Source organism: Carassius gibelio, chromosome B12 (genome assembly GCF_023724105.1).
Source record: "Carassius gibelio isolate Cgi1373 ecotype wild population from Czech Republic chromosome B12, carGib1.2-hapl.c, whole genome shotgun sequence".
Classification (NCBI taxonomy): Eukaryota; Metazoa; Chordata; class Actinopteri; order Cypriniformes; family Cyprinidae; genus Carassius; species Carassius gibelio.
In genome coordinates, this window is record NC_068407.1 from 17,238,457 (window position 1) to 17,264,345 (window position 25,889).

A 25,889-nucleotide genomic window follows, 5' to 3' on the forward strand; every position below is an offset into this window, starting at 1 on the left:
TGACGGTTGAGGCGAGGGAGCTACGAGCCAAGGTGGAGCCGTTGTGACCACGGGCCAAGGTGGAGTCTGGGCCTTGGAGGCTGGAGGTGGAGGTAAGGGAGACTTCGACCATGGTGACACTGGAGGATGGGAGTTCCACGGGGCTCGCACCGCAAAGATGGTGGGCTGAGGGTGAGCAGAGGGGCTGCCAGATGACAGTGGTGGTAGGAGCGGGTGTGATGGTGGGGATTTTGGAGGAGCGGCTACAGGAGGGCACATTCTAGGAGCTGGCACTGGAGGATACATTCTAGGAGCTGGCACTGGAGAACACTTTCTAGGAATGAGCACTGGAGGATTGTAAGCCCCCTCAGGGCTGGACGAGGAAACCAAGGAAGAAGAAGGGCTGGACGGGACCAGCAGAGATGACGGAGAGAGGAGAAGGGGCAGTTCAATTTCCAGTTCCGATTCCCAGTCTATAAGATCTACATCCTCATTTTGGCACTCCATATTCAGCTCACCCTCGGCCGCAATGCAGGGGGCAGAGCTCCACTCCACTCTCACACCATCCGTGGCTCTCTCGCTTGCTGTGGGCACTGTAGCCGGCTTTCACACCTGGTCTGACGGGTTGGGCTCTGGCTCTCTGTCATTGGTGGATTTAGGCTTATGGTCTGTATCGTGGGGAGATGGTGGCCTGGGCTATGGGTCGGGAGTGGCACTGGCGATCTATCCCTAGTAACAGGTAGGGAACGGAGATCCATTTCTCGCCAGTGTCCACTCAACAAAGGCGGCAAAATTATGTTCTGACTATAGCTTGCACACAGTTGAATACCTCTTCATATGTCATTCTTTTTTTTATTTATATGCTGCTGAATGTTTGGTGATTATGTTACCTTACTTGTGAGTACACAACTTCTATCCACTTCCTCTGGTTTACGCAGATCATCTTTTTCACTTGTTTTTGGATTTGGAAGTGCTTTACTAATTCAGAAAATTTATAACAGTGCCCCCTAACCTTATAACATTGAAAACATGGATTGCCAGAATAACTTGTCAGTGACGGAGCAGCGTTATGTAATAATGGTTGGAACAAGGGCTGGGTATCGATTCAGATGTTCCAGACTGATTCAATTTCGATTCACAAGCTCTCAAAACAATTTGATTTTGATTCACGATTCAATTTTCTATGCAAATGCAGTTGATTCAGTGATCTTTTGTGCACTGGGTGAATTGTGAGGAATTTTGCTTGTGAATGCATTTGAAATCTTTGGTTGTGTGCTCGGCTGTGGGGGTGTTTTAACGTTAGACGCTACAGTTCTTGTCCACAACAGTATCGTCGTCATCTTGCTTGCGAAATCTACAATGCGTCCATACCTCTGACTTTTTATGTGAAGGTGGCATCAATTTTGACAAAGCACCTGAAACCGCCATTTTAAGCACTGAATGAATGAATGACAGGTTCGCCTCTCGCTCCTTTGTAACATCGCGCAAGGCAAATAAGAGAGTGACATCTAGTGGAGAAGACTATTAATTAGATTAACGTTAATCCTACATCCAATGTTTGCGGAAATAATTATAGAAAAAAAATCGATTCATGGCCTTTGAGAATGGATTTTGAATCGACCACATTTAAAAAAACAATTAATCGGAAAATCTATTTTTTTTACCCAGCCCTAGCTGGAACGTGTCATCAGTGGCAGGGAAAGAGTTAATGAGGAACAAAATGTGTGACCATTAAAACAGTATTTTTGTAGTATTTAAAAATACTAAGATAAACATATTAGTAAATATTAGGAATACTTCAAATTCAGACATACTACAAACATTCTATTTATCTCAAGTGTACTATATGTTTTATAATGTGCTCCTTTTTTTATTATATTTAACCAAACTGTATGGAAACGGTTTGAAGTATTTAAGTAGAAGGAGTATAAAGAATTAGGTTGTAGAATATTAATATAAAATGTTTTGAAAAGTGATCCCCAGTTTTAGTTATTTTTAAATCTTAAAAATATTTTTAACATCTTTAGTAAATCAAAGATGTTAAAGTGTGTCATGACTGCTGTGGGATAAGAGAGTGTGTTAATGGATTGTGATGCAGACAGCATGTGTTCATGTATGTGTCGGGGTGTGTCAGGACTACAGCACTGCAGCAACAGCAGACACACCCTCTGTATGTCTCTCTCTCTCTCGCTCTCTCTCTCTCTCTCTCTCTCTCTCTCTCGCTCTGCCAGTGTGTAAATATCTTCACTCTGAACTATTGGCCCAGACCACTCCTTATTCACAGATCTAAAGTTATTACATGCATAATAATATCATGTATCAGAGCTACACTTAGCCCTGTGTTGAATTATTGGACTAGTAGGACGAGTATTGGACGAGTATTTATGTGTCCTGTTTTTGTTGTACCTCGTTCATATCTTTAGAATACAAATGTTTTAGCGTTTCATGCATTGAGAACTGTTGATATAGAAATGTACAGACATATGTAATAGTAAAGCATGAGAAGTATGTCTGGCATTAAACTAGGGTGGACAGCTGTTGTTAACATCTACAGTATTTCATTACAGCTGACACACAGTGATGAAATTAGCATGTGGCTGGATGATCACGTACTAGAAGCTTCAATTTTCACTCATTACACGTTTATAATATAAAGTTGGACTTTAGCGGAAGGCATGGAAGAATTTATTTATTTATTTAACTATCAGTCAAGATATAGGCTACCGTACACATGAAAACAATCTTGTCATGTTTTTATTAGAATCATACAAAAACTGTTAAGAAATGTCTGGTCATGTATCATCCAAAAATGAAAGTAAAGAGATAATATATATATATATATATATATATATATATATATATATATATATATATATATATATTAATTTCCATGTTCTTTATGAACGTATATATTTTAAGAAAATTCTCAATACTGCTCTTTGAAATAAATAAATAAATATATATATATATATATATATATATATATTAGTGCTGTCAATCGATTAAAAAAAATTAACTAATTAATCGCACAATTTTTTTAAATTAATCGCGATTAATCGCAATTAAAAGACTGAAACTTTTTGGATATGTAAATGTAAAATGTAAATAATTAATGTAAACTCAAGACAAAGAAACTATTTAAATTCAAAATATGATTGTTTATTGGAATTTTTGTTTAACTTGTAACACATATTTTCTCATGTAAACAACATACCTGCAATAAACCATCAATATCCTCCAAATTAACTGTTGGCTTGAAAGCCATATTTATTACAGAAATAAAAACACAGGCATGTAAGTACCATTTGAATTTCAAAACAATCAATGCCAATAAAAAACAAAAATGATTTCCATGTTGAATTCTAAGTGGACTGCAAAAAAATTCCAAAGTATAGTCATTGCCAGTGCTTTAAGTGGGCCGGTACGCACCAGTACTCAGTACCGCCACTTCCAAATATAGCTCTTGAGCGTACCGCCACCTCTCCGTGCGCCCAGAACGTGCTTGTAGCGTACCGGTACGCTCATTTGGACATCTGTTTTAATAGAGGTTTTAATCTTTTACCTGCACTGCCGATTTTCAGAGCGCCCTTCACAATGCAAGCTTCCTAATTCATCCCACCCAGAGCAGAAACTACATTACCCATTCACCCAGTTATACAAGTGAATAGCGCATGTGTCGCTTTTCCCACTGTTAAGTGTCAACAACTCAACGTGGCCGGAGAAGGTGTGTGAAACTCGTTGTGAGTTATACTAAAGCAAAATCTTGAGTATTTATTGTCTGATAAACATTAAAAACTGTCTGCGGAGGTTGAGTCGTCCTGCAGCCCCCCGCTGGCTGTTCATTGGCTGCAGCATCTTTTTTCTAAGTTCTAAACAAATACCGTAGACGGCAAGGCACAAATTTAGATATTCATTTATCTAATTAATCTATAGCCTATGCACAAAGACAATATGATCTTTTTGTCCCCTTTTTGTTTTAAAGCTTGATGAAGAGAGAGAGCGCAAGTTGCTGCAGCTGAGGAGGACAGTGATGCACGCGTACAGGAGTGATTGACAGTTCGCGGCACTGTGTACAAAAAATACTCCGCTACACAATTTTTTCGTTATTTCGTTTAAGCTTATTAACGTTAGCGTTACAGAAAGGTCTGATTTACGCACTCTTACAGTCATTGTTTTTTTTTTTTTTTAAACAATGACATTTGAGTTCATGATTTTAATGTTGCTGTTTCTTGTGGCAGACTGAATGAAGAGTAATGTTTCTTGTGGCAGACTGAAGAGTAATCCGGCAGAGTTTTATACTGAAACTTTCCGTCTAACAGTCCTTCCTTGGTCTTATCCATATTTCTTTGCACGTTGAACACACATAGGCCACAACTGGAAATAAAAAAAAACTGCAACCGCGTTAATTGCGTTATTTTTTTTTAACGCGTTAAATATTTCAAATTAATCGAATGCGTTAACGCGCTAATTTTGACAGCACTAATATATATATATATATATATATATATATATATATATATATATATATTTGTGTGTATGTACTGTTTTATATATTTATTTATTTTTTGTTTAAAAGGTAAATATATATATATATATATATATATATATATATATATATATATATATACCTTTTAAACAAAAACAAATATATATAAAACAGTACACATATATATATATATATATATATATATATATATATATATATATATATATATATATATATATATATATATATATATATATTTACCTTTTAAACAAAAAAAATAAATATATAAAACAGTACATACACACACACACACACATATTTATATATATATATATATATATATTAGGGATGCACGATATTGGATTTTGGCCGATATTCGATATGCCGATATTTTCAAAATAATTTTGGCCGATGCCGATACCGATATCGATATATATACAAATATATACTGATATATTTAAACTTTAATTTTACTGAAGAGAAATCCATGTATCTCTTCTGTACTGATTCTACCATAAATGTATTATTTTACAAATGTAGACTGACATTCACATCTGAAAAACAGGTCAATTATTTCACTTGGAGAATATCGGTTTGGCTCATCGGCAGAAATATTCATATCGGCCGATACCGATAATGGTCATTTTGAGCTTTTATCGGCCGATACCGATATTGTGCCGATATTATCGTGCATCCCTAATATATATATTTGTTGTTGAGGACTAAAACACATTTTACACATTTCACAATTTATTATTACATATATAGATAATGTAAAATACTGGTAAAGTAAACCTTAAAAGAAATGCATTTTAGTACCCACTTTAGTTTGGTTTTTAAAACAAAGCATAAATGAAAAATATAAGCATAAAACAAACAAATTATAGTAACATTCATTATAAACAACATTTCTTATAAACCCCAGGCCTAAACAATTTTTTATTTAAGATGAAGCTGAAATGATTGTGGTGTGAAAAAATGCACTATAAAAATAAACTTAAACTCATGTACCTTTCTCATTCATGTCATTAATTGCATTGTATAAATCGCTGTGGAATAGAAGTCACAGCGCATTTTTAGAAAGACGACTTGAATTCGAAAATACAGTATTTATTTATTATCTTTGTTAGGTTCAAAATTTCACTGGTTCAGCAAATGCACCTGCAAAACCTCTTGTCCAAATGGAAAAAATGATGAGGAGGATGGAAAAGACCAGCACACTCATGTAATACCAGAATGCTTAGTCAGGTGTGTGACGTCTTTACTCTGACAGGATGAAAGCATCCATTACTGCTCGTCATGCTGATGACTTCCTGTGTGAATGCCTCTGGATCCCACTGTTTATTTGTGTTTCTGCTGTTACAAATGTCAGCTAGCAAATTATCAGACACGATCAGCCATTCGTTTACAGATCTCAGCTGCACTTCACTTCTCAAAGCACTTGATTCATGGGCAAAATAGTTAGGTTTTTTTTGGTGCTTGTTCGTGTCTGCATGTCGCTATGTGGTTGCCATGTCCAGCAATAATATGCTTTATCTCTTTCTTTTATCTTTTATGTTTTTGCTTAGATGCAGATGATGCTTTAGATTGAGTTTTGTTAACTCATCTTTTTGAAGACTTCCTTCTCTCTTGATATTTGAAAGCATCACCTCATGGTGTTATTGGTTGCTATAGATCAGTCAGGGGTTGTGAAAAGAAAGATCTGACTCTTATTCCTCTCTCTTTCAGACTGACAGTAATGCCAGTTACCTCAGAGCGGCCCGAGCTGGAAACCTCGAGAAGGCCCTCGATTATATAAAGTCTGGTGTGGACATCAACATCTGCAACCAGGTCATACATATTTGTTTTTGTAAAATTAACATTTCATTTGTACCATGCCTGTATATAACTATTCTAAAGGAGGCTAAAGGTTTTTTATTTAAATATATATATTTTTTATTATTCAGCAAAGGGGTGCATTAAAAACTGATTAAAATAACCAGATATTTTTAATGTTACAAAAGATTTCAAATTCAAAGAAATGCTCTTCTTTTTAACTTTTTGTTCATCACATCTGTTTAGCAGCTCACTTGTTTTTAATAGTTATTTTTATAATTAACATTTAAGGCTACGTTCACAGATGCATCTTTTTTAAAATCTGCCAGCATCTGTTTTACATTGTAATCCTATGGAGTGAACCGTGTTTTCTTTTTCTGCAGCTATGTGTGTCTTTTCAATTTGAAAACGTTTTCTGAAAGAAAAAAAAAACCTACGTCAAGCACATTTTTGACAGCTGACCAATGACAAGCGAGTGGCGAGTCGTTTCCATGACAAAATCAACAACAAAAATGGAAAAGATAGCCCGTAGATAGATTGTACTAGTTAACAAGCACAAGGATGAGCACAAAACAGTTTATTCTAAAATATGATGCAAACCGTGTATCATCCAATGGGAGCTCCTGAACTAAATAGTTTCCAAGCACTGTAGATCCCTGAGCACCCATGGAAAAACAACAGATAATCTCAGTTATTTTTAACCAATAAGAAATGGATTGCAGCTTTTACAACTTTATTCCCGCATTTATAGTTCATTTGAGGCAGTTTTTGCCGTTATTTTAATGGTATATGTCGAGAGTGCATTATTGTTATATGAGAGGATCTTTTGACTTGCAGCAGGCTTGCTCTCTCATATAGTGACCCAACCCAACCAGTGATCATGGCTCTGTGCTCCCTATTACTTATGTGCCCTCAAACTTTGTCCTATGTACACGTGAGTAAGTGCTTTTTGTAAACAAGTATTAAAAAAAAAAAAGAAATCAGTGAAGTGCAGACCTATTGAAAGAATGTGTGTATTATTAGGTTGGTAATTGCATGCATTTCGCTTCACAAGATAAATTTTCATCAAACACACCATCGAACGGAGTATAGCATAGGCTACTCAAGAAAAAAAATTAACACCCAGTATAATTAATTACCGAGTAATGAAAATGTTGAAATATGTTAAGCATTTGTTGCATATGTGCATGATAACATAGCCCGGTTATCATTTACTCATGGAAACAGCGGTGAAAAAAATTAACATTAAACGGCAGGTTTCATTCCCTGCATAATGTCGCACACCCACAAACGTTGTTAACTGACATGACCTTCCCCGTTAACTTCAAAAGGCAACTTTTTACTCTTTCTCCAAATTTCTGCAGAACACAGTGCTAGGCTAGTGTTCCTGTAGCTCAAGTGGTAGAGCATTGTGTTATCAAGCGTTGGGTTGGGAGTTCGATTCCCCAGGAACACATGATAGGTAAAAATTGACAGCCTAAATGCACTGTAAGTCGCTTTGGATAAAAGCGTCTGCTAAATGCTTAAATTTAATTTAATTTTAATTTAATTTTGGCTACTGCTGCAGCAGTTGATATAGCATCAAAAGATGCCCTGGGCTGCTATATGTAATCAAAGCGCTGCCAGTTTTTATTTGACTAAAAAGCACTCGTCTGCTTTTTCTTGTCAAAAAAGATGCCAAGTGTGAACGCGCCCTTAGAATGATTTCTGAAGGATCATGTGTCGCTGGTAACTGGAGTAATGATGCAGAAAATTCAGCTTTGCATCACAGGAATAAATTAAATTTTTAATATATTAAAATAGAAAACAGTTATTTTAAATAGTAATAATATTTACAAAGCCACTGTTTTTTACTGTATTTTTGATCAAATAAATGCAGCCCTGTTGAGTATATGAGAAACTTCTTTTAAAAACATATCAACAGCCCTTGAGACTTTTCTAATTCTGATTTAGATTGTTAAATAATATTTTCTGTCTCATATATGCCTACTTATAATCCCTATTAATTTAAATAAGCAGCTCGTAAACGTATTTCATGATTCATCTGTTTCTCTGGATGTAGAATGGGTTGAACGCTCTTCATCTGGCATCTAAAGAAGGCCATGTGGAGGTTGTGGCTGAGCTTATTAAACTTGGTGCCACTGTGGACGCCGCAACAAAGGTAAGACCCCCCCCCCCATCAGATCAGATATTATAACACACCACTTATAGATGCCTGAGCATATGAATTAAAGTGTGTTACTCAGCTGTGCACGGCTTCATAGACATGATTTTGCTGCATCAGCAGACTTCAAAGTCACTGTTGCCTGATGTTCAGGTTGACTTTGAGCCTTTACCAAGAGCTGGATCTACTATTTCATGCTGAGGATCTTCAAGAGGAGGATTTCTATAGAGGTTTTAGAAACACTGAAGAAAAGTGGATTCTTCAAAGTGATATTTATGTACTAGAACAGTGACAAAAATAGCGAGGAAGCATTTAAAAACACAGCTGGTCACTGTATACACTGAGTCAAACTGTTCTCTCATGTTCTCCTGATTCCAGAAAGGGAACACTGCTCTGCACATAGCATCACTCGCTGGACAGGTGGACGTTGTCAAGGAACTTGTGAATAACCATGCAAATATCAACGCCCAGTCTCAGGTATAGTCAGCGCTTGAAAAAGCATGAGCGTCTTTTCATTTACTGTAAAACACTTCCATTCTTGTGGTGCATTCAATTCATGTGAGGAAGATAGTATTTACAAACTTTAAAACATTAATTCTGCCTCAAGTCATAATTATGGCTGGGAAACTTTCTTTAAAACCCCAACTTTCTTATTTGGGGTTGTGTCAGTGAGGAAATATGGTGAACGCAATAGATGTAGCTTTTGTATTGACTGAAACTATGTTGAAATTAATTAAATTATTATTTTATAATTCAGAAGTACTAAAAAGTAGCATGTACAAAATACATGTGTTAAAGTTCAATTATATATATATATATATATATATATATATATATATATATATATATATATATATATATATATATATATTTATATATTTATATATTTGAAAAAAATATAAGAAAGGGTACATCCTCATCTTCGGCTGGCTATATGACTTGAATGGAAATAATGTTGCAAATTTTTCGATTTTCTGTTATACTTTTCAACAAACAAATATGAATTTCCAATTTTTCAGTTTCCACCATAAGCACTTTCCAATTCATAAATATTAGTATCCCAGGAGCACTCTGTAAAAGTCTAAATAATGCATGCCACTGAACCTAGCATTTGTGAAGCTTCTGTAGTTTAATACTGTACAGTTTAGCAGTATTTTTAGCAGTTCAGTATCAAAGCAGTATCAAGTATTTTTAGCTTGCCAAGGTAAAAGTTACTCATAATTTACTGTAGCTACACTAGAAATAGTTAGCTACAAACTGTAATTAGCTACAAATTGCTAATTTATCAGCAGATTTGGCCTGGGCCTGCTAACAACAGTACTAGCTAATTTTAGTACTAGATAATTTTAACTTATGGTTAGCTACATAAAACATTTGAAAATAAAACTAACTACACTGAAGCTTTAAAAAGAGACAACATCTTTTAAAATGGTAACTTTTTCAAATGGTATAATGTATTACAAAAACTAAGAGGAGCTTTAAATTATTGAACCAGGTCACAGTATTAAAACTCAACAATAAAAAGTTGAAAACATAGTTGATAAATACTTTGTTATAAAAAACTGTCACACCATAGAAAAAGGTAGACAGTGCTACTTTTTAGTTAGTTTTTCTTTATAGCCTACCTCTAATTTACCTGGATGTGTTATTGTACAGGTAGATACTTCTACAGTTACACTATACACGCAACCAACTTCTGCAGCAAGGTTCTGTTCAAAAGATTATGTTGCCCTGTCATGACAGTGGTTGAAAGAGAAAACCAACCATACAAATCAGTTCATGATAATATCCATTGTTTTGGCCCCAGAGAATGTGAAGTTCTGATACTTAAGTTCTCAGTTTGTCCTCACAGAGCTCTAAAAGAATTCTGAAGTGCTGCATTAAACATAACCTACTTATGTCCCCATTTTAAGGAGTTGGGATTTGGGAGCTGGTATGATCGATAGTTGTAGTGAATGCGTTTTTGCCTCGTCACTGAAACAATCTTCAGGGAGTCCAAAATTAAACACACATGTACTGGAGACTAAAGACAGACTATGTTTTATCTCCAGAACTTATCACAAGTGCAGCCTGGTTCTGCTTTCACACACTGCAGTGTTTAAAATAGATACACTCAGTTGGTATATGAGGAGGCTTACTGTGAATTGTTATATGTTTGAAAAAAGGTTGCTATAGGGGTTTGCTGGAACAGAATATTTTTAAATGTGTACCTCACATTTGCCAATATTAGCTAGCTAGCTACATTTATAGCTGACTCATTTCATCTGTGGTGCTGTATGTTAGTGCTAAAACCCAGACCCAGAATAAATTTATGTTTGCAAAAGAGAAAGCTCTACAGATTAACAGAGAATTTGAGGTTTTTGTTTTACTCTCAACCACTCATGAGAGTAGTACGCATTTTTATCTTACATTTTCACAGAATTCTGTGAATTTGCCATTGTGAGAAATTTTTTAGCAGCAAAGCCGATCCTACCTTTATTCACAAAATTTGCAAGCTGCGTAGGGCCTCCGAAACACCAGGGGGCTCCCTTGCTCTCAAAGATGATTTAATTTTAGTTTAGTTTTTGAATTTGGCTAGCGGTTATGAAAACATGATTGATCATTTATTTTAATGCGGTGCAATGACACCCTTTTTACCTAAAAATCATTCAAATCTTGTAACGTAAATGTCGTACAGTCTAACTCAGGACTATAAAATTAGTTGAAAGCGTACTGAGCCGCAGAAGAAACACTGTTTCTCAAGCGTTTCTGCATGCGTGATTCGAGATGGAGTGAGACATGGACAGTTGCGTTTCATTCATTCGTTCATAAGCACTCATATTTGACTATCATATAGCCAAAATTAATGGTGTACATGTAAAAACTTTTGTATTTAATTTTTTTTTTCTTTGTTGACTGCATTTCCTCTTCCTATCATTTCAGTTCAACTTCCTGTGGGTGTGGCCATTTCAGTTCACACTCATGAATTGAAAGGAGCCCGTTGTTACGTTCTAATGAAAAGACACACTGTATATTTGAAGTTTTAAATTATTTTCAGATAAGATCTTTAACTTGTTAGAGAAATCAGCATCACTGCAGTAAGATCCTGCAGATGAGGCTACTGTGTGTCAGAGGCAGTGCTGTGATCTAATCTTGCATTCGAGACACAGATAAGCGTGGGATGTGTATGATTGTTTAGTTGCTCAGTAAAGTGAAAGAGAATATGAATGAAACACATTTACACACACTAAGCATTTTTGTTCCTGCTACAGAATGGCTTCACACCACTCTACATGGCTGCCCAGGAAAACCACCTAGACGTTGTCAAATTCCTCCTGGATAATGGATCCAGTCAGAGCATTGCCACAGAGGTGAGAATAACCTTGTCTTCCTCTCCACCCATCACTTACCTCACTGAAATTCCCAGCAGCCCTCTGAAACAACGTATTTCTAGCAATGATGCATACAAAACCCAGCTCAGAATACCCAGTGACCTTGCTGTCCTTTTCAAGGCAGCAGGCAAGCACTAGTTGCGCAGTGAGGGTATTGAATGCCTGGCTTGGCGTGTGTGTGGTGTGTGGGTGGGTGCATGACAGAGCAGGGCGCCAGACGTCACTGTCCTTGAGAATGTACCAGGCCCTCGTACCTCTCAGACAGTGATTATGCACCAGAGAACACTTCAGTGTTTGAAGAGCTGTTTGCATGTTAATGATCCATGTTGGTGAGAAGGAAGGTCTGTTTGAAATTCAGATTTAAACCTTAAAAAGATTACATGTATTACAGAATTTTAATGTCAAGCCGTTCTCTGAGAATTCTCAAAGATTATTAAACATTCTTTCATTAACATAGTTTGCTGATACATTAATATATGGATATATTTTGTGATTTTCTAAAGATATGATTGATATTTTATACTCTTGTATAAAGATTATTTTTATTTAGAAAATTTGAATGTTACCACCCCTAGGGATGTAATGATTAACCACGAGCCGGTTCAAATTTGATTAAAATATGTGACGATTCAAATCGGCTGTTATGCGGCTGTTATGCTATCTATATTTATATGAAGGTAAGTCTGAGGGGAACTTACTGTCTTTAGAAAAATTTAGATTGTATTTTTTCTTTTCATCTTGCCTCTGTATAATGCATATTAAAGTTCATGAGTGCAGCGCTGCTTTGTTTACAGCGGAAACCAAGGAAATGCTTTAAGCGCCACCTACTGGCAGAGAGTGAATATGGATCTCATTCAGCTCGTCTGCTGTTTCTGTTTCATGCAAATATTTTTATGTATAGTTTCACAAAACTGAAATCAAATGATTCTGTTTTTTCTTATTCTTTTTTATTTCCTTATTATACAATCAAATTTAAATTAAAAACTGCTCATGTTGCATGTATGCTGCATCTTTGTTTGGATCATAATTAAAATGCAGTGGTTGCAGCCAATTTTAAATGGAAAGAGCACAGACAAAACCTTATTTTGTTTATATAAAGAGATTTATTTTATTTGTATAACTTAGGCTATTTGTTTGATTTGGGGCTTGTTTTAAATTTTACATTTAGTCAATTTAGTAAAATTTTGTTATTTAGGAGATGCTTTTATCCAAAGCGACTTACAAATGAGGAAAATAGAAGCAATCAAAACCAACAAAAGAGCATTAATAATCAAGTCCTATATTAGTATATTATTATAGTGTTATATTTCAGTTTGACAAAGACACATGCAGCATTAATAAAAGGACACATTTAATGTATAATTTGTCTCGAATCGAACCGTGGATCTTAAATTGAGTAAATCATTACATTCCTGGCCACCACAGATGGAGAGCTCAGAGTTCAGTAGTTTACCTTTAAGATTTACATGTCTTTGGACTACTCAAGGATTCTTGCGTTGTGTGCTTGTAGGATGGTTTTACTCCACTGGCCGTAGCTCTTCAGCAGGGCCATGATCAGGTGGTGTCTCTGCTCCTGGAGAACGACACCAAGGGAAAGGTGCGTCTACCTGCCCTGCACATCGCCGCCCGTAAGGACGACACCAAAGCTGCGGCACTGCTCCTGCAGAACGACCACAATGCAGATGTCGAATCCAAGGTACCTCCATCAATATACAGTCAAGGCTTCCCATTAGTTTACATCTAGAACTTGATGGTGCTTTCCATTCAAACACATCAGATGATTATTTTGGAACAGACATTGTGGTGGCTGTAATTCAATGGTGCATGATGGGAGATGCTCATTGTAAATTTACTTAAAACGTCATCTTCAGTCACACGCCAGTTTAAAGCAAATACCGAACAGTTAAACCGTAGACAACTAGTAGGCACCATCCAGTTAAGCACTTGTGGTGTCGTGTGGTGTGTGGTTTGTTGCTCTCCCTCACGATGTAGCCACCGTACAGCTTGATGCTCCCATTGTGACTTTGTGAACACTAATCAGACCATTCTTTCTTCTCCTGCTCTGGTGGTCCTTCTAGATGATGGTGAATAGAACGACAGAGGTATACATGTACAAATGTTACACACCTTAAAAAAATGCCCACATCACGCTGCTGCTGTGGCTGCCGCGCCATCCCCTCCCCTCCTGCCCCTGTTCATTGCTTTTTTGTCTCAGAAAACTGGAAAACTAGCATGGACAGGAAACACTCTGGTTTAGCCGGGTGAGGTCTGCAGCTGAGAGAGTTTTTAGTTTTATTTGTGTAATTTCTGCGCCACTAGTGGCACCAAATGGAATTGCAAGATCATGATTGTGTGTTTTCCGACATTTGCCACTGGTCGCACAGATAATCCTGCTCAAGAAGTCAACCTACCAGTGGCCCGCTGGTTGTTTCTGTATATTAAACTGGGATTGTTTTTCCCAAATGTCTGTGCGGTTCAAACTGGCTTATGCTAGTTTGGTTCTGGTCCAGCTGATGGACCAATAAAGTCAAGCTGATTTCTTACAGTACCTAATAAAACTGAAAGTCTTGCACACAAATATCACAAAACACAGCAGTGTGCTGAGCCTTCATGTTAGAACCAGCTTGAATTTTGAATGCCAGAATTAGGCCTGGGCGATGAAATGGTATCGATATTTATTTACGGTACACCTTCTTTGATAACGATATAAAAAATTAGGGCTGTCAATCGATTCCATTTTTTAAAATCTAATTAATCACAGCCTTTTTCTATGATTAACCATGATTAATCGCACACCTCATGAAATTAAGCATAGACCATCATCTGTTTTCAAATGTTTTTGTCACCATTTGCTATATCCAGCAAAGTAAACCAATAGATTTAAGGGTGATTCTCAAAAATCTGTATTTTCTGCCAGCTTTTTTCTAGATAAATTTGGATGTCTTTTTAAAAAAAGGACACTTGGAAACTCCGAACCAAATGATATAAGGAGCCCATATAAGCACATATGAAAGAAAAAAATCTGAATTTTATAGTAAGTGTACAGTGCAACAGAGAATTTTAGAGAAGTCAAGCTGTGATACCAAACAGCACCTCATGGAGATGCCAAAAAAAAAACTAACCCAACCGCCTGCTGACTGCATATACTACAGTACATGGATCCATTCAGTATAATTAAACACAGCAACATAAATATGACAAATAAACAAATTTTTGAGAATGTGTGTGGAAACAACGTGAATTATTAGTCTAACCCACAAGATGCGCAGTTGCTGCATTATTCATTCGAAATATTAGAGAAATATTGTAGCTCAGTGCATAGAAGATCTTGATTAGGTTAAAACCAAGGCCAAGCCATGCACATTATTCACAGTGCGCATATTCAGTGCATTTTCAAGACAGACAAATATGACTGCTGCACTCTTGAGTCACACAAGAGATGTACTGAATAGAAATCCATGCAAAGTTTAAACAGTTTAAACTTTTAGAAAACGTGTCACAAATTTGCGGAGGTTTATTCCTTTTCACTGCGTCTCATATGTTTTTATTTTGTATTTTTATATCTGTTAAAACAAAAAATATTTGTTGTTTGTCTCAATATATTAATTTATCCACTTTATATAAATTAGTAAATCAATAAATTAATTTAAATATACAGTGGTTAAAAAAAATTATGTTGCTCTTTGTTTTAAAAAATATTTATCAATACCAAACGATATGAAACATAATATCATTGATCCATTTCTTTTTAGCTATATCGCCCAGCCCTAGTCAGAATATGCTTATAATTCAACTCCTTTCAACTATAACTCTTAATGCCCTTTTAGATCAAAACCCAGACATATATTACTGTCCTGAAGAAGGTAGAATCAGACTTCTCAGCTGCAGAGCATTCGTCCCGTCTCATGCATGACATTCCCCTCCTAACAGGTGTCAGCAGAAAGAGTTACTGACCTTCTCTTCTCTTCTCTTCTCTTCTCTTCTCTTCTCTTCTCTTCTCTTCTCTTTTCTTCTCAGTCAGCATGGCTTTCAAATTTCTTCCAACTCTTGCAACTTAACAGCTCTGATTTGCACTGCATGATATATAACTTAAATACAGTATTAACCACAAAACTGAGAATAATAGTATGATATTTATCTACAGCTACAGATCAACTGTTCTCTCAAGTTTACAGTGGCTTACTGACTAAACTGTTAAAACTATGGTTTACTGTACTGTATATAACTCAATAACGTGCTGCAATTTGCTTTCAGACAATTAAATCATATTTGTGATTTTAGTTAGAGAAACTAATTTTTGATGTTTGAACAGCACATTGTTAAATGCAGTGCACTGTATGCATGTCTGCACACATAATTCATCAAAAGATAATGGATTCACCTCCACTAAAGCTTTGTATGCGCAGTAAATGTTAATTCAAATTTGGACTGAAGGTTGCTGTTATAAAGGTTTTGTTTATCTGAGGAAAGCACATCCTTTAAAATGGAAAACCCTCCCATCTATTGCAATCACAGCATGGTGTGTAAGCAGAGCTATTAAAGTATTAGATTTAACATTAACGTTTAAAGTAAAGAAATGAAGCCTAATGTTCAAACCAAAGTAAAAGAATCAATCAGCTAGATTGAGTTTACATGGTGCGAGGGATCAAGTGAAGGATGTGCCTTCCCTCAGTGTTGTGCTAAGGTCATCTGTGTAGATCTGTTTTATTGATTTACTGCACCACGCCTGGCCTGGTGTCGTCTTTTCATATGTAGAGGATGAGGTCAGGTCAGGAGAATTGAGGTCGGGCCTTCAGAGTTCTGTATGTGACATTCTGACCCCTGTGCTCCGTCTCTCTGTCCCTCTCCAGAGTGGCTTCACCCCTCTCCACATTGCGGCTCATTACGGTAATATCAACGTAGCAACCCTGCTTCTGAACCGCGGGGCTGCCGTAGACTTCAAGGCGAGGGTAAGGACATGAACTCCAGCTGAAGGATTCCATAGAACAGGGTCATTCTCTATATGTGGTGCCTGAGGAAAACCATGTCATGCAAATATTTAAAGAACGGACTGAAATTGCTCGAAAAAGGATGGTGTATATTTACATGTTATTTAATAAAATGTTCCAAACTAAGGCCCTGAAAAGAACTGTTGTATGATAGCTAATCAATTCCAATCAGTGTTGCTCTCAGAACAACACGTATATAATTCTCCTGATGAAAAGATAAGACACCAGACACCATTTTGGCACTGCATACACAGATTGCCCCTGCACTGGTTTAGACCATGTTCACCAGTGTCTCTCTGCAGCTCTTTGACCCTGACACTAAGTGAAATTTGATCCCATAGATCTGGCTGCATGTTGTGTGTATTCAAATATTCAGTCCCACACAGTTTTAACTTAACATAAGTGACATAACATTAATCATGTGATGCCTCACATCAGATTCACTGGGGTCCACCGTGTTTTATAAAATGCTAAGCGATCTGTCATAGTAAATTAGAGATTTTGTAAGCTATCACTAGAGGGTGGTGTGGCCCAATACTACAGTGACTAGAGTATGACGCTGTGCACTTCATTTGTGCCACTGCAGCTATGGACAGAATCTTTTAATTGTGCGACATTATTACAAATCTCTACGTTTTAACACATATTGTCCACCAAAGATTCCATATCCTGCTTATATTCCATCAGCAACATATTGTCCCACATGCAGACAAATTAAGACACAATAAAAGCCTATATTCAAAGTAAACAGATTTAGAGATACTGTTATTGAATACTTTATTAATGTATGTATGGTTTAGCGGATTGGCATAATTCAACCTCACACCAGCAGTTTGCTGTTTTTTTTATATACAGTAAATATACAGTAATAAAATAAAACAATCTCTGTTGAAACATTAATGCATAGTTTTGATTGGCACAGATTACTGAAGATTTGTCTACAGATTACTACAGGTTTTCAACTCCTTGCGATCGTTGACTTCCTTTTCAATTAATAATAAACATTTACAATGACAATTAAGTTTTAATCTCAGCAATTTTTATGTGCATTATATTTAGTTTACATGGAGTAAAATTTCTAAAACTCTGAAAAACACACAATAATTAAATTTTTAACACAACAGTAACCACAGAGTTTGTCCATTTTCCCCATAAAGGACATTTTAACTGAAAATGTAACTTTTCTGACTAATAAACATTTGCAAATATAGCGATTTAACAAAAATAAGTGATGTTTAATGGGAAAGTGCACACATTTTCAATGAAATAATTATAGAAATTCCTTCTTTAAAAATAGCTGTTGCTACAGAAAATTCATTATTAGTTCATCAGATATGCAAAGAAAATGGCAATTCTAATACAGTCACACAACATCCAATGTGCTATGTGTTAACATGCAATCTACCTTGTTCTTTTGAACTTGATTATGTGTCTGACTATAGTTTTGCCTTTTTATCGTGGCAGAATGACATCACACCTCTCCATGTGGCATCGAAAAGAGGAAATGCCAACATGGTCAGGCTCCTGCTGGAGAGAGGAGCCCGAATCGATGCCAAAACCAAGGTCAGTGCCGCAAGCAGTCGAACCACACAGACCGTCTTTCTTTTCCACCTCTATATTTAACCCATCAGAGGAAGTGAGCACATGGTTTTCCCCACTGCATTTATTTCACAACGTCATGTATATATTCTATAGTCAAGAAAGTCTTGGAAAGAAAAAAACAACAACTGTAATTTATGAACAAATGGCATATTAACTAGTTCAGTTGCTGTTCATTTGTGGCCATTTTCAGCTGCGTTCTTAGAAACACAAGATGCTTTTCAAGATGAAAAGGGAATTTATTTGGAAGGGATAATTCAGGGATACATGCTGTTTGATTGTAATAAATGATAACAACCACAGCCCTCAGGTTACATGTGTTTGGCACCAGTTGAAGAGAAATTGCATACAGATGTTGCGCTCTTCTCTGTCTCCAGTAATGCTGTCTTTCATTGTGTATTTGACATATTTGCACATGACACATGGGAGGGATTGTAATGTTAATGATGGCTGATGATTGTAGAGTCTGGCACCTACCGGTGGGGCAGTGTGTAATAAATGTGTGCTTGTTTTCAAATCTCCAGGATGGCCTGACACCTTTACATTGTGGAGCAAGGAGCGGTCATGAGCAAGTTCTTGAGATGTTACTAGACCGTGGAGCACCAATCCTCTCTAAGACAAAGGTTAGATGTGGTGTTCTGCACTTAAAGAAAATCAATATTCTGTCATCATTTACTCACGTCATGTCTTTCCAAACCTCTTCTGTGGAACACAAAAGGAGATATTTTGATGGATGTTCATGCTGCTCTTTTCGGCTATATATACGGGAACTTTGCTTACCAAACAGATTAAAATGAAGGGCACTATGATTTCGGTGATGCGTAAAATGCGGATGGAACCGTTGAATCCAGTCATAAAAATGGAATCCACAGTTTAACGCAGAATGTCGTAGAATTGGTCACATTTTTTATGAATTAATCAAAAGTAGGTCATTACACTGAAATCAAATAACAATATGGACTAGTAACTGTAAATAATAAGCTGAAAAAGTTGATTTAAATATGAATCCTGCATGTTCTGAGTGTCTCTGTTAATGAACGGAGCAGACGCGTGGTTTCATATACGCACTTACTGAAGCGCGCGTGATGCTCACGGTGATTACAGTATCTACCGTCTCACTAAATGTACACATTAAGAACATCTCCAGAACTGCTCTGAGAGTCACTTCATGAGCATTTGACCATTTGATTCAGGTAAAACTAGCGTCAAATCACATACACAGAACTAAAAAGGTATTCACGGCAACTCGTCAAAATAAAAGTCAGGTTTGATTTGAAGACATTGTGACTATTGCTATTTTTCAGTAGAATTTACCTAGCCTACTAATGCTTATACTAAAATGAAACAAACATTATTTTTAAGGAATAATCACACAACATTTCTTCCATGTTTTAATTGAAATAGTAAATCCCCTTTGTTTGGCAAAAAATTAAGTTTGCTTAATTTTCAAAGTATTAAAAGATAAAAGAAAATAAATGTTTTAAGCCTTCATTTGATAACCAGAAAAATTTAAATACATAGGGCCATAAAAATGCTCAAAGCAAAAAAAATTGTTGTGTCTATACTCTTTTGTTATATGGAAAGGTGCAGAATGCACATTTTGCTATTGCCTTATTTGTCGGATCGGTTTTATTTATATAGCTATACAATACAGTTTGTTTTAAAGCAGCTTTACAGTAATAAACAAGAAAATAGCAATGTTAATGTTGCAATCACAGTAGTGTCATTATTGAGGTTAATTTAGTTCAATGTTAATTTTATAAACAGACCTACAGTCACTTCAGTGTTGAATCGATTCTGTTCAATAACGAAGTCAGTGTTACAAATTTAGTTTTATTGTCCAGCTCAGTTCAGATAATCTTTTGTTCTTTTCCAATAGTGTCATTGCAGTCAAATCTATAATAATATGGATATCTCCTTGCTGTTCATTTACAATGAGGAAAAAAGTCACTATCCAAATCCTTCACCCTTTCTGGTGGAATGAACTGCCAATCTTGAACTGCTGAGAACATCACAAATTTCAGAAAGCAACTGAAGGCACACCACTTCCACAAGCACTTAGCCACCCCACGCCCATAAACCAATGCACTTACTGTACACACACGCAAAAACTGCTTTTATTACTCTTGTAAGTTGCTTTGGATCAAAGAGTCTGCTAAATGCATGAATGCAAATATTACAAATTGTCTTTGAAACCTCGATTTCTAAACCAACTGTTTTGTGTGTTCTAGTAAGGGTTAGTGACAAGTGAATGACATCATTTTTGAATGAACTGTTCCTTTAAGTGTATGCAGATGTGACATTATCATTTTTTCCTCTGTTTTTCCATTGCATCAATGAACACTTTCCTGGAATCTGAAAGCAAAGCAAAACACGGTCACAGACTTCTCGCCAAATTAGATAATATCCCAGGCGATTAGTGTCACAATGGAGCAATTGTTTTAGTACAAATAGGGACTCTCTCACTGTTCTTTTACCCCAGATGTCCTTTTGCGGGGGGATTATGGCTCTATTAGATTTTAAAAGTTTACATTTGCTTCTCTGAATTCTTAGAAAGATGGAAATCTGCTTTAGATTTGATGCATATGTGATTCCTACACACACACAAAAAAAAAGAATAGAGAAGTGAAAGTTCTTCAGTTATTTAATTTCAGCATAACCTAGATTGTTGTGTTTTAACAGAACGGCCTTTCACCTTTGCATATGGCCACGCAAGGAGATCATCTGAACTGCGTTCAGCTCTTGCTTCATCATGAGGTGCCCGTGGATGATGTCACCAACGATTATCTGACAGCTCTGCATGTCGCTGCACACTGCGGACACTACAAAGTTGCCAAGGTCCTTGTGGACAAGAAGGCCAATCCTAATGCCAAAGCTCTGGTGAGTCTTGAGTTGATAAGTATAATGTTTCTGGATCAGTTTTATTTTTTTTTTTGATCCTGTCTAACAAACAAAATGCCTTAATCATAGTCTCCCATAGCCAGACCTTTTGACTATAGGCATAAGGCTGGGTGCACTTTACAACATTTTGGCCAAGAACCGTCCACTTAAAGGTATAGTTTATCCAAAAAAGAAAATTTCTGCACTTTACAACATTTTGGCCAAGAACCGTCCACTTAAAGGTATAGTTTACCCAAAAAAGAAAATTCTGTCATTTACTCATCATCGATTTGTTCCAAACCTGTATGAGTTTCTTAAAGCTGTTGAGCACAAAAGAAGATATTTTAAAGAATGTTGGGAACCAAACAGTTGATGGTAGCCCTTGACTTCCATAGTATGGAAAAATTCTATGGAAGTCAATGGTTACCGTTAGACAACATTCTTCTTTTGTGTTCAGCAGAAAAAAGAAAAAAGAAACTTTTAGAGATTTGGAAAAAGTGGAGGGTGAGTAAATGATGACAGAATCTTCATCTTTGGGTGAACTATCCCTTTTAATAGGGATAAGAGACCACCTAACTCACATTGCGTTAAACATAAGATTTTAAAGTAGGAGACCTGAAATACAACAGTATTTTTCTGTAAAACATTCTCCAATAATGCAATAATGTATTTTTAGTTCTTATGTTTTTTACAATTTCATTTTTTACAATCTGCAATCAAACAATCAGATGTTATTGTAGTTCAAACCTTAACTCTGAATAGCTGAGAGAAATGTCGATTAAGGAAAACCTTCTACTTAAATGTGGTCACTGAAGTAAAAAACAGAGCTTACTCGTCGCATAAAATCCCCGAATTCCTTTTTTTCCCCGATTTGGCTTCCACCTTAGATGGTACCCTCCAAATTTTATTTGTGAGCACTTGGAGGGAAGGTCATGATATGTAAGATGTTTTGTTTCTGCACAGCGCCATGGCGATCTGTAAAAAGCCTCTTTTGGCAGACAGCGCGGTGAATACTATCATGCTCTGAAGTAATGGTTACAGAACGGGCGTGTCTCCACAGTTTATGAGGGAAAAAGGAAGGAAGAAAGAAAACTGTAGAAAGACAAGTCTGCCAAGAATTGAGCAGCAGAAGCCACGTGTTTTCATTCGTCTGGAAACAAAGCTCTGTTAACTTCTCAGTCATCTGGTTACAGGCAGAAAGCAACCAGATTTTCATTAGTAAGCTGGAGTAAAAGCCACCAGAATCTCTTTTTCTCTCTCTGTAGAATGGTTTTACACCACTTCACATTGCTTGCAAGAAGAACAGGATTAAAGTGATGGAGCTGCTGCTGAAACACGGAGCGTCCATTCAGGCTGTGACTGAGGTGAGTGAGCAACATTTAAATGTTTTTTCTCAATATCAACTGTACATTTGCAGAGCTTGCTATATCATGCACTTTAGCTACAGCTTAATTACTCTGAATGCAAGGAACTTTGCTTATGTTTTTGTAAGAAATGTTGGTTGTGTGTGTGTAAACCAGATGTAGCAACCATTATAAACTGGGCTCCGAACCGGTTCAAGGAATGAAAACGAAAACTGGATATGAACGAAATTTTGACAGAAACCGAAATTAAATGAAATTGTGTAGTTTCGAACAGAATCGAAAATTTGAAATGGCTATTATCCGGTTAATAACGTTATTTTATCGTTAGATTTCATGTTTGAAATTTGCTGTCAACTAACAATTCACACAGTACGGCCTGCAAATATGATGCTGACGGATCCAAGGAGTGAATTTTCGGTTCATTGACGCAATCCAAAGTTCTTGGAAAAAAAACAACTAGACGACAGAAAGTAGTTTACTTTATTTTATAAAAGCTTTACAGTTTGATTTATTTTACAGTTTATTTTGCAAAACTTTTGAATGATGTCTTGCTTGTATGACAATATCGCGCCGGCGCCTCACACACACAGTCACAAAATATTTTTGCGCATTGCAGCCTGTTCATTATCAAAATAAAATACAGAAGCATATAAAAAGTTCAGCGTGACCACCACCTCACTGTGCCAATATAGCCGATTTGAAGGAAGATGTTTTACGTTGATGCGAGTGAAGTACAAAACCTAGCCTTTGATAAATAATATTTCATCATCTAGATACATCACATTTGGATTTGTGTCGAATGAGAGAGGCAAGCATCAGTTTCACCTTAAATTAATTTGTTTTTGCATTGACATTTTTAGCTCATAGCCTTAACTTGAAAGGATTTTTTTGTGGAGAGAAACTAATAATTGTGTTTGTAATGTTTTTAAACATTTTGCTTTGCCGGCATTTTTGCCAACTTTTTTTTGCCTTCGGCTATGTTTTTTTTCTTATACAAGTAGTTTTATATATATATATATATATATATATATATATATATATATATATATATATATATATATATATATATATATATATATATATATATATATATATAACAATGCAGCAAACATTTTTATCTTAAAAAATACTTTAATGTTTTTAAAGTGTTAATCAAATTTTTATTTTGTTTAGTAGCCTACATTTGGCCAAAATCTAGAAAAGAAGATGCTGTCTTGGCTGTGACTAAGCAGCAGGTTAAGATACCAGATTCTTTTTGAATAAAGAAAACTCTGAACTTTATTATTATTATTATTAGCATACTATAGACAAGTGAAATTGTTTTAAAAAAAATAACATTCTTAACTAGTATTTCTTCTTCTCAAACCAGTTGAAATGTTAATAATACAGAGGAACGCAGGAGCAGAAATGTTAAATTATCAATTCTGCTCGGAGTGAACTGATTTAGTTATTTATTTTTTAAGCCCTTATTATAAATGGAGGGACATGTCTCCCTCACTTTTTAGCACATAATTAATTTAAGGTTTTATTTGGCTTGTATATGATTTAAAGGACTATGACCAGCCGGCTGCATTTTCAGAACAAGCAAGATTTCGCCCATTTCCTGCATTTCACCAATCAGCAAAATATGAATGTAATTCACCTAAATTCATGAGCAAAATTTAGGGTTTATAAAGTGTCTCTCCTACTTTTCCAATTGCTTCTCTGCCCCAGATGGAAATATTGTGCTGTTAAATGAGATTACAAAGCCTGTTTTTGTTTCAAAAAAGTTTGTTTGCAACTTTATAGCTCAAAATTGTCAGTATAGAGTGGCTAATATCTGCCAACTCTATCTTTATATCATGTAATTGAATTTATTAATTTATGTTCGACAGTCAATTTATATCTTGCGATGTGACTTTAAACATCAAAACTGCTACTTAGTTTCTTATAATTTCGTCTGTAAACACACAATGTGCCTTTATCTGACATTGTGGCTTTTACATTTTTAAATTTAAATCTTGCAGTTGTTTCTAGTCATTGTGACTATTTCTTGTAATTGCAACTTTATATATAGTCTCTCACAACTTCAACTTTATTTCTCAGCTTTATTTTATTTAATCTGATGCAGAGATGGGTTTTCATATTGTGCAATGAAGCATTTCACAATGGAGTTAGACGTAAAGTGTTTCAATCAGATATGCTGTTAAAAACAACATGTGTGTTTTGAAAGGAGGTTAATATTTGCTTTAGCATGCCGTTCCCAGTGCTTCAAAGCTGCATATTTCTGTGTCTCTGGCAGTCTGGACTCACGCCGATTCATGTGGCCGCTTTCATGGGCCATGAAAACATTGTGACTCAGTTGACAAATCACGGAGCGTCCCCTAACACGATGAATGTGGTGAGTACAGCCGTCCACAAGCCCACCAGCACCAAACAAACTGTTTCCTTTAAAACAAAACATTTTAGCGAAGCCCCAGAGTCCAGCCATGTTCCTCTCTGGAACATGTCATTGCTTGCCACATTGGTTTGGTCTCCCGTTTCATAAAGCCTTTTAGGGTAATAACAGTCTCTGTCCATGTGCTTAAACACACGTCTGACTGCAGGTTGGAGCTCTTTAGTCTACTGTAATTAGAGTACAGTCAGACTGTAATCATGCTTGACTGTTCCCCATCAGACAGACGGTGGGCCAACAGCGAACCACTGTTACCGTAGAAACATGCTTTAAGCTTTGTTGGGGTGCAGCCCATCGAGAGTCAAAACAAAGAAAGCAAGACAGTTTGGGCAGAGGGGCCGAGTCTGATGAAAGAGCTGTGCACACACAAAGGCTTACAGTCCAAACACAGTAGAACCTTTTTTCCAGAAGCTTCCTCTGTGTGTGTTTTAGAGGGGAGAGACGGCTCTTCATATGGCTGCCAGGGCAGGACAGGCAAACGTGGTGAAGTTCCTGGTGGCGAATGGAGCAGATGTGGACGCTAAAGCCAAGGTGAGTGAGAGATATGAATTTAAGAATGTGCTGCTTTATTGGTGTTTGCAAAGAGAGTAATTTGAATAAAGCCACTACCCTTCGTGTTAAAGGGCAAAAATTCACTTTTAAATGTTGTTTGAATATAAATGTGTGTACACAGCCACCTTAAAAAAAAAAAATCTTTATAAATCATAAGCAGTGTCTCAGAACAAGCCGCCATATTTTACAAGCCCCACCCATAACTGTTGACGGACACTGCCGTATTAGCAGAGACCCTGCCCTGACTGAGCCACACA

General features: G+C 36.3%; 1 protein-coding gene and 1 non-coding gene across 8 annotated transcripts in view; one reads left to right on the forward strand and one right to left on the reverse strand.

Annotated features, from left to right (window-relative positions):
* LOC127969570 (ankyrin-3) overlaps nt 1-25,889 on the forward strand; it is a 186,971-nt gene that overhangs the window by 103,727 nt on the left and 57,355 nt on the right. For 4 of the 7 annotated variants that reach the window (XM_052571630.1, XM_052571623.1, XM_052571626.1 and 1 more), the window contains exons 2-14: nt 6,194-6,295; nt 8,343-8,441; nt 8,823-8,921; nt 11,696-11,794; nt 13,326-13,511; nt 13,894-13,917; nt 16,666-16,764; nt 18,268-18,366; nt 18,927-19,025; nt 21,085-21,282; nt 22,548-22,646; nt 24,928-25,026; nt 25,513-25,611. In XM_052571630.1, the coding sequence (XP_052427590.1) occupies nt 6,194-6,295; nt 8,343-8,441; nt 8,823-8,921; nt 11,696-11,794; nt 13,326-13,511; nt 13,894-13,917; nt 16,666-16,764; nt 18,268-18,366; nt 18,927-19,025; nt 21,085-21,282; nt 22,548-22,646; nt 24,928-25,026; nt 25,513-25,611 (1,401 nt within the window). The remainder of the gene's footprint in view (nt 1-6,193; nt 6,296-8,342; nt 8,442-8,822; nt 8,922-11,695; nt 11,795-13,325; nt 13,512-13,893; nt 13,918-16,665; nt 16,765-18,267; nt 18,367-18,926; nt 19,026-21,084; nt 21,283-22,547; nt 22,647-24,927; nt 25,027-25,512; nt 25,612-25,889) is intronic. The other 3 variants (XM_052571629.1, XM_052571627.1, XM_052571625.1) reach the window with 1 other exon arrangement.
* Nucleotides 12,492-12,560, reverse strand: LOC127969592 (small nucleolar RNA SNORD19). The gene has a single exon (XR_008156330.1). It is a non-coding gene; the product is annotated as a small nucleolar RNA SNORD19 (small nucleolar RNA).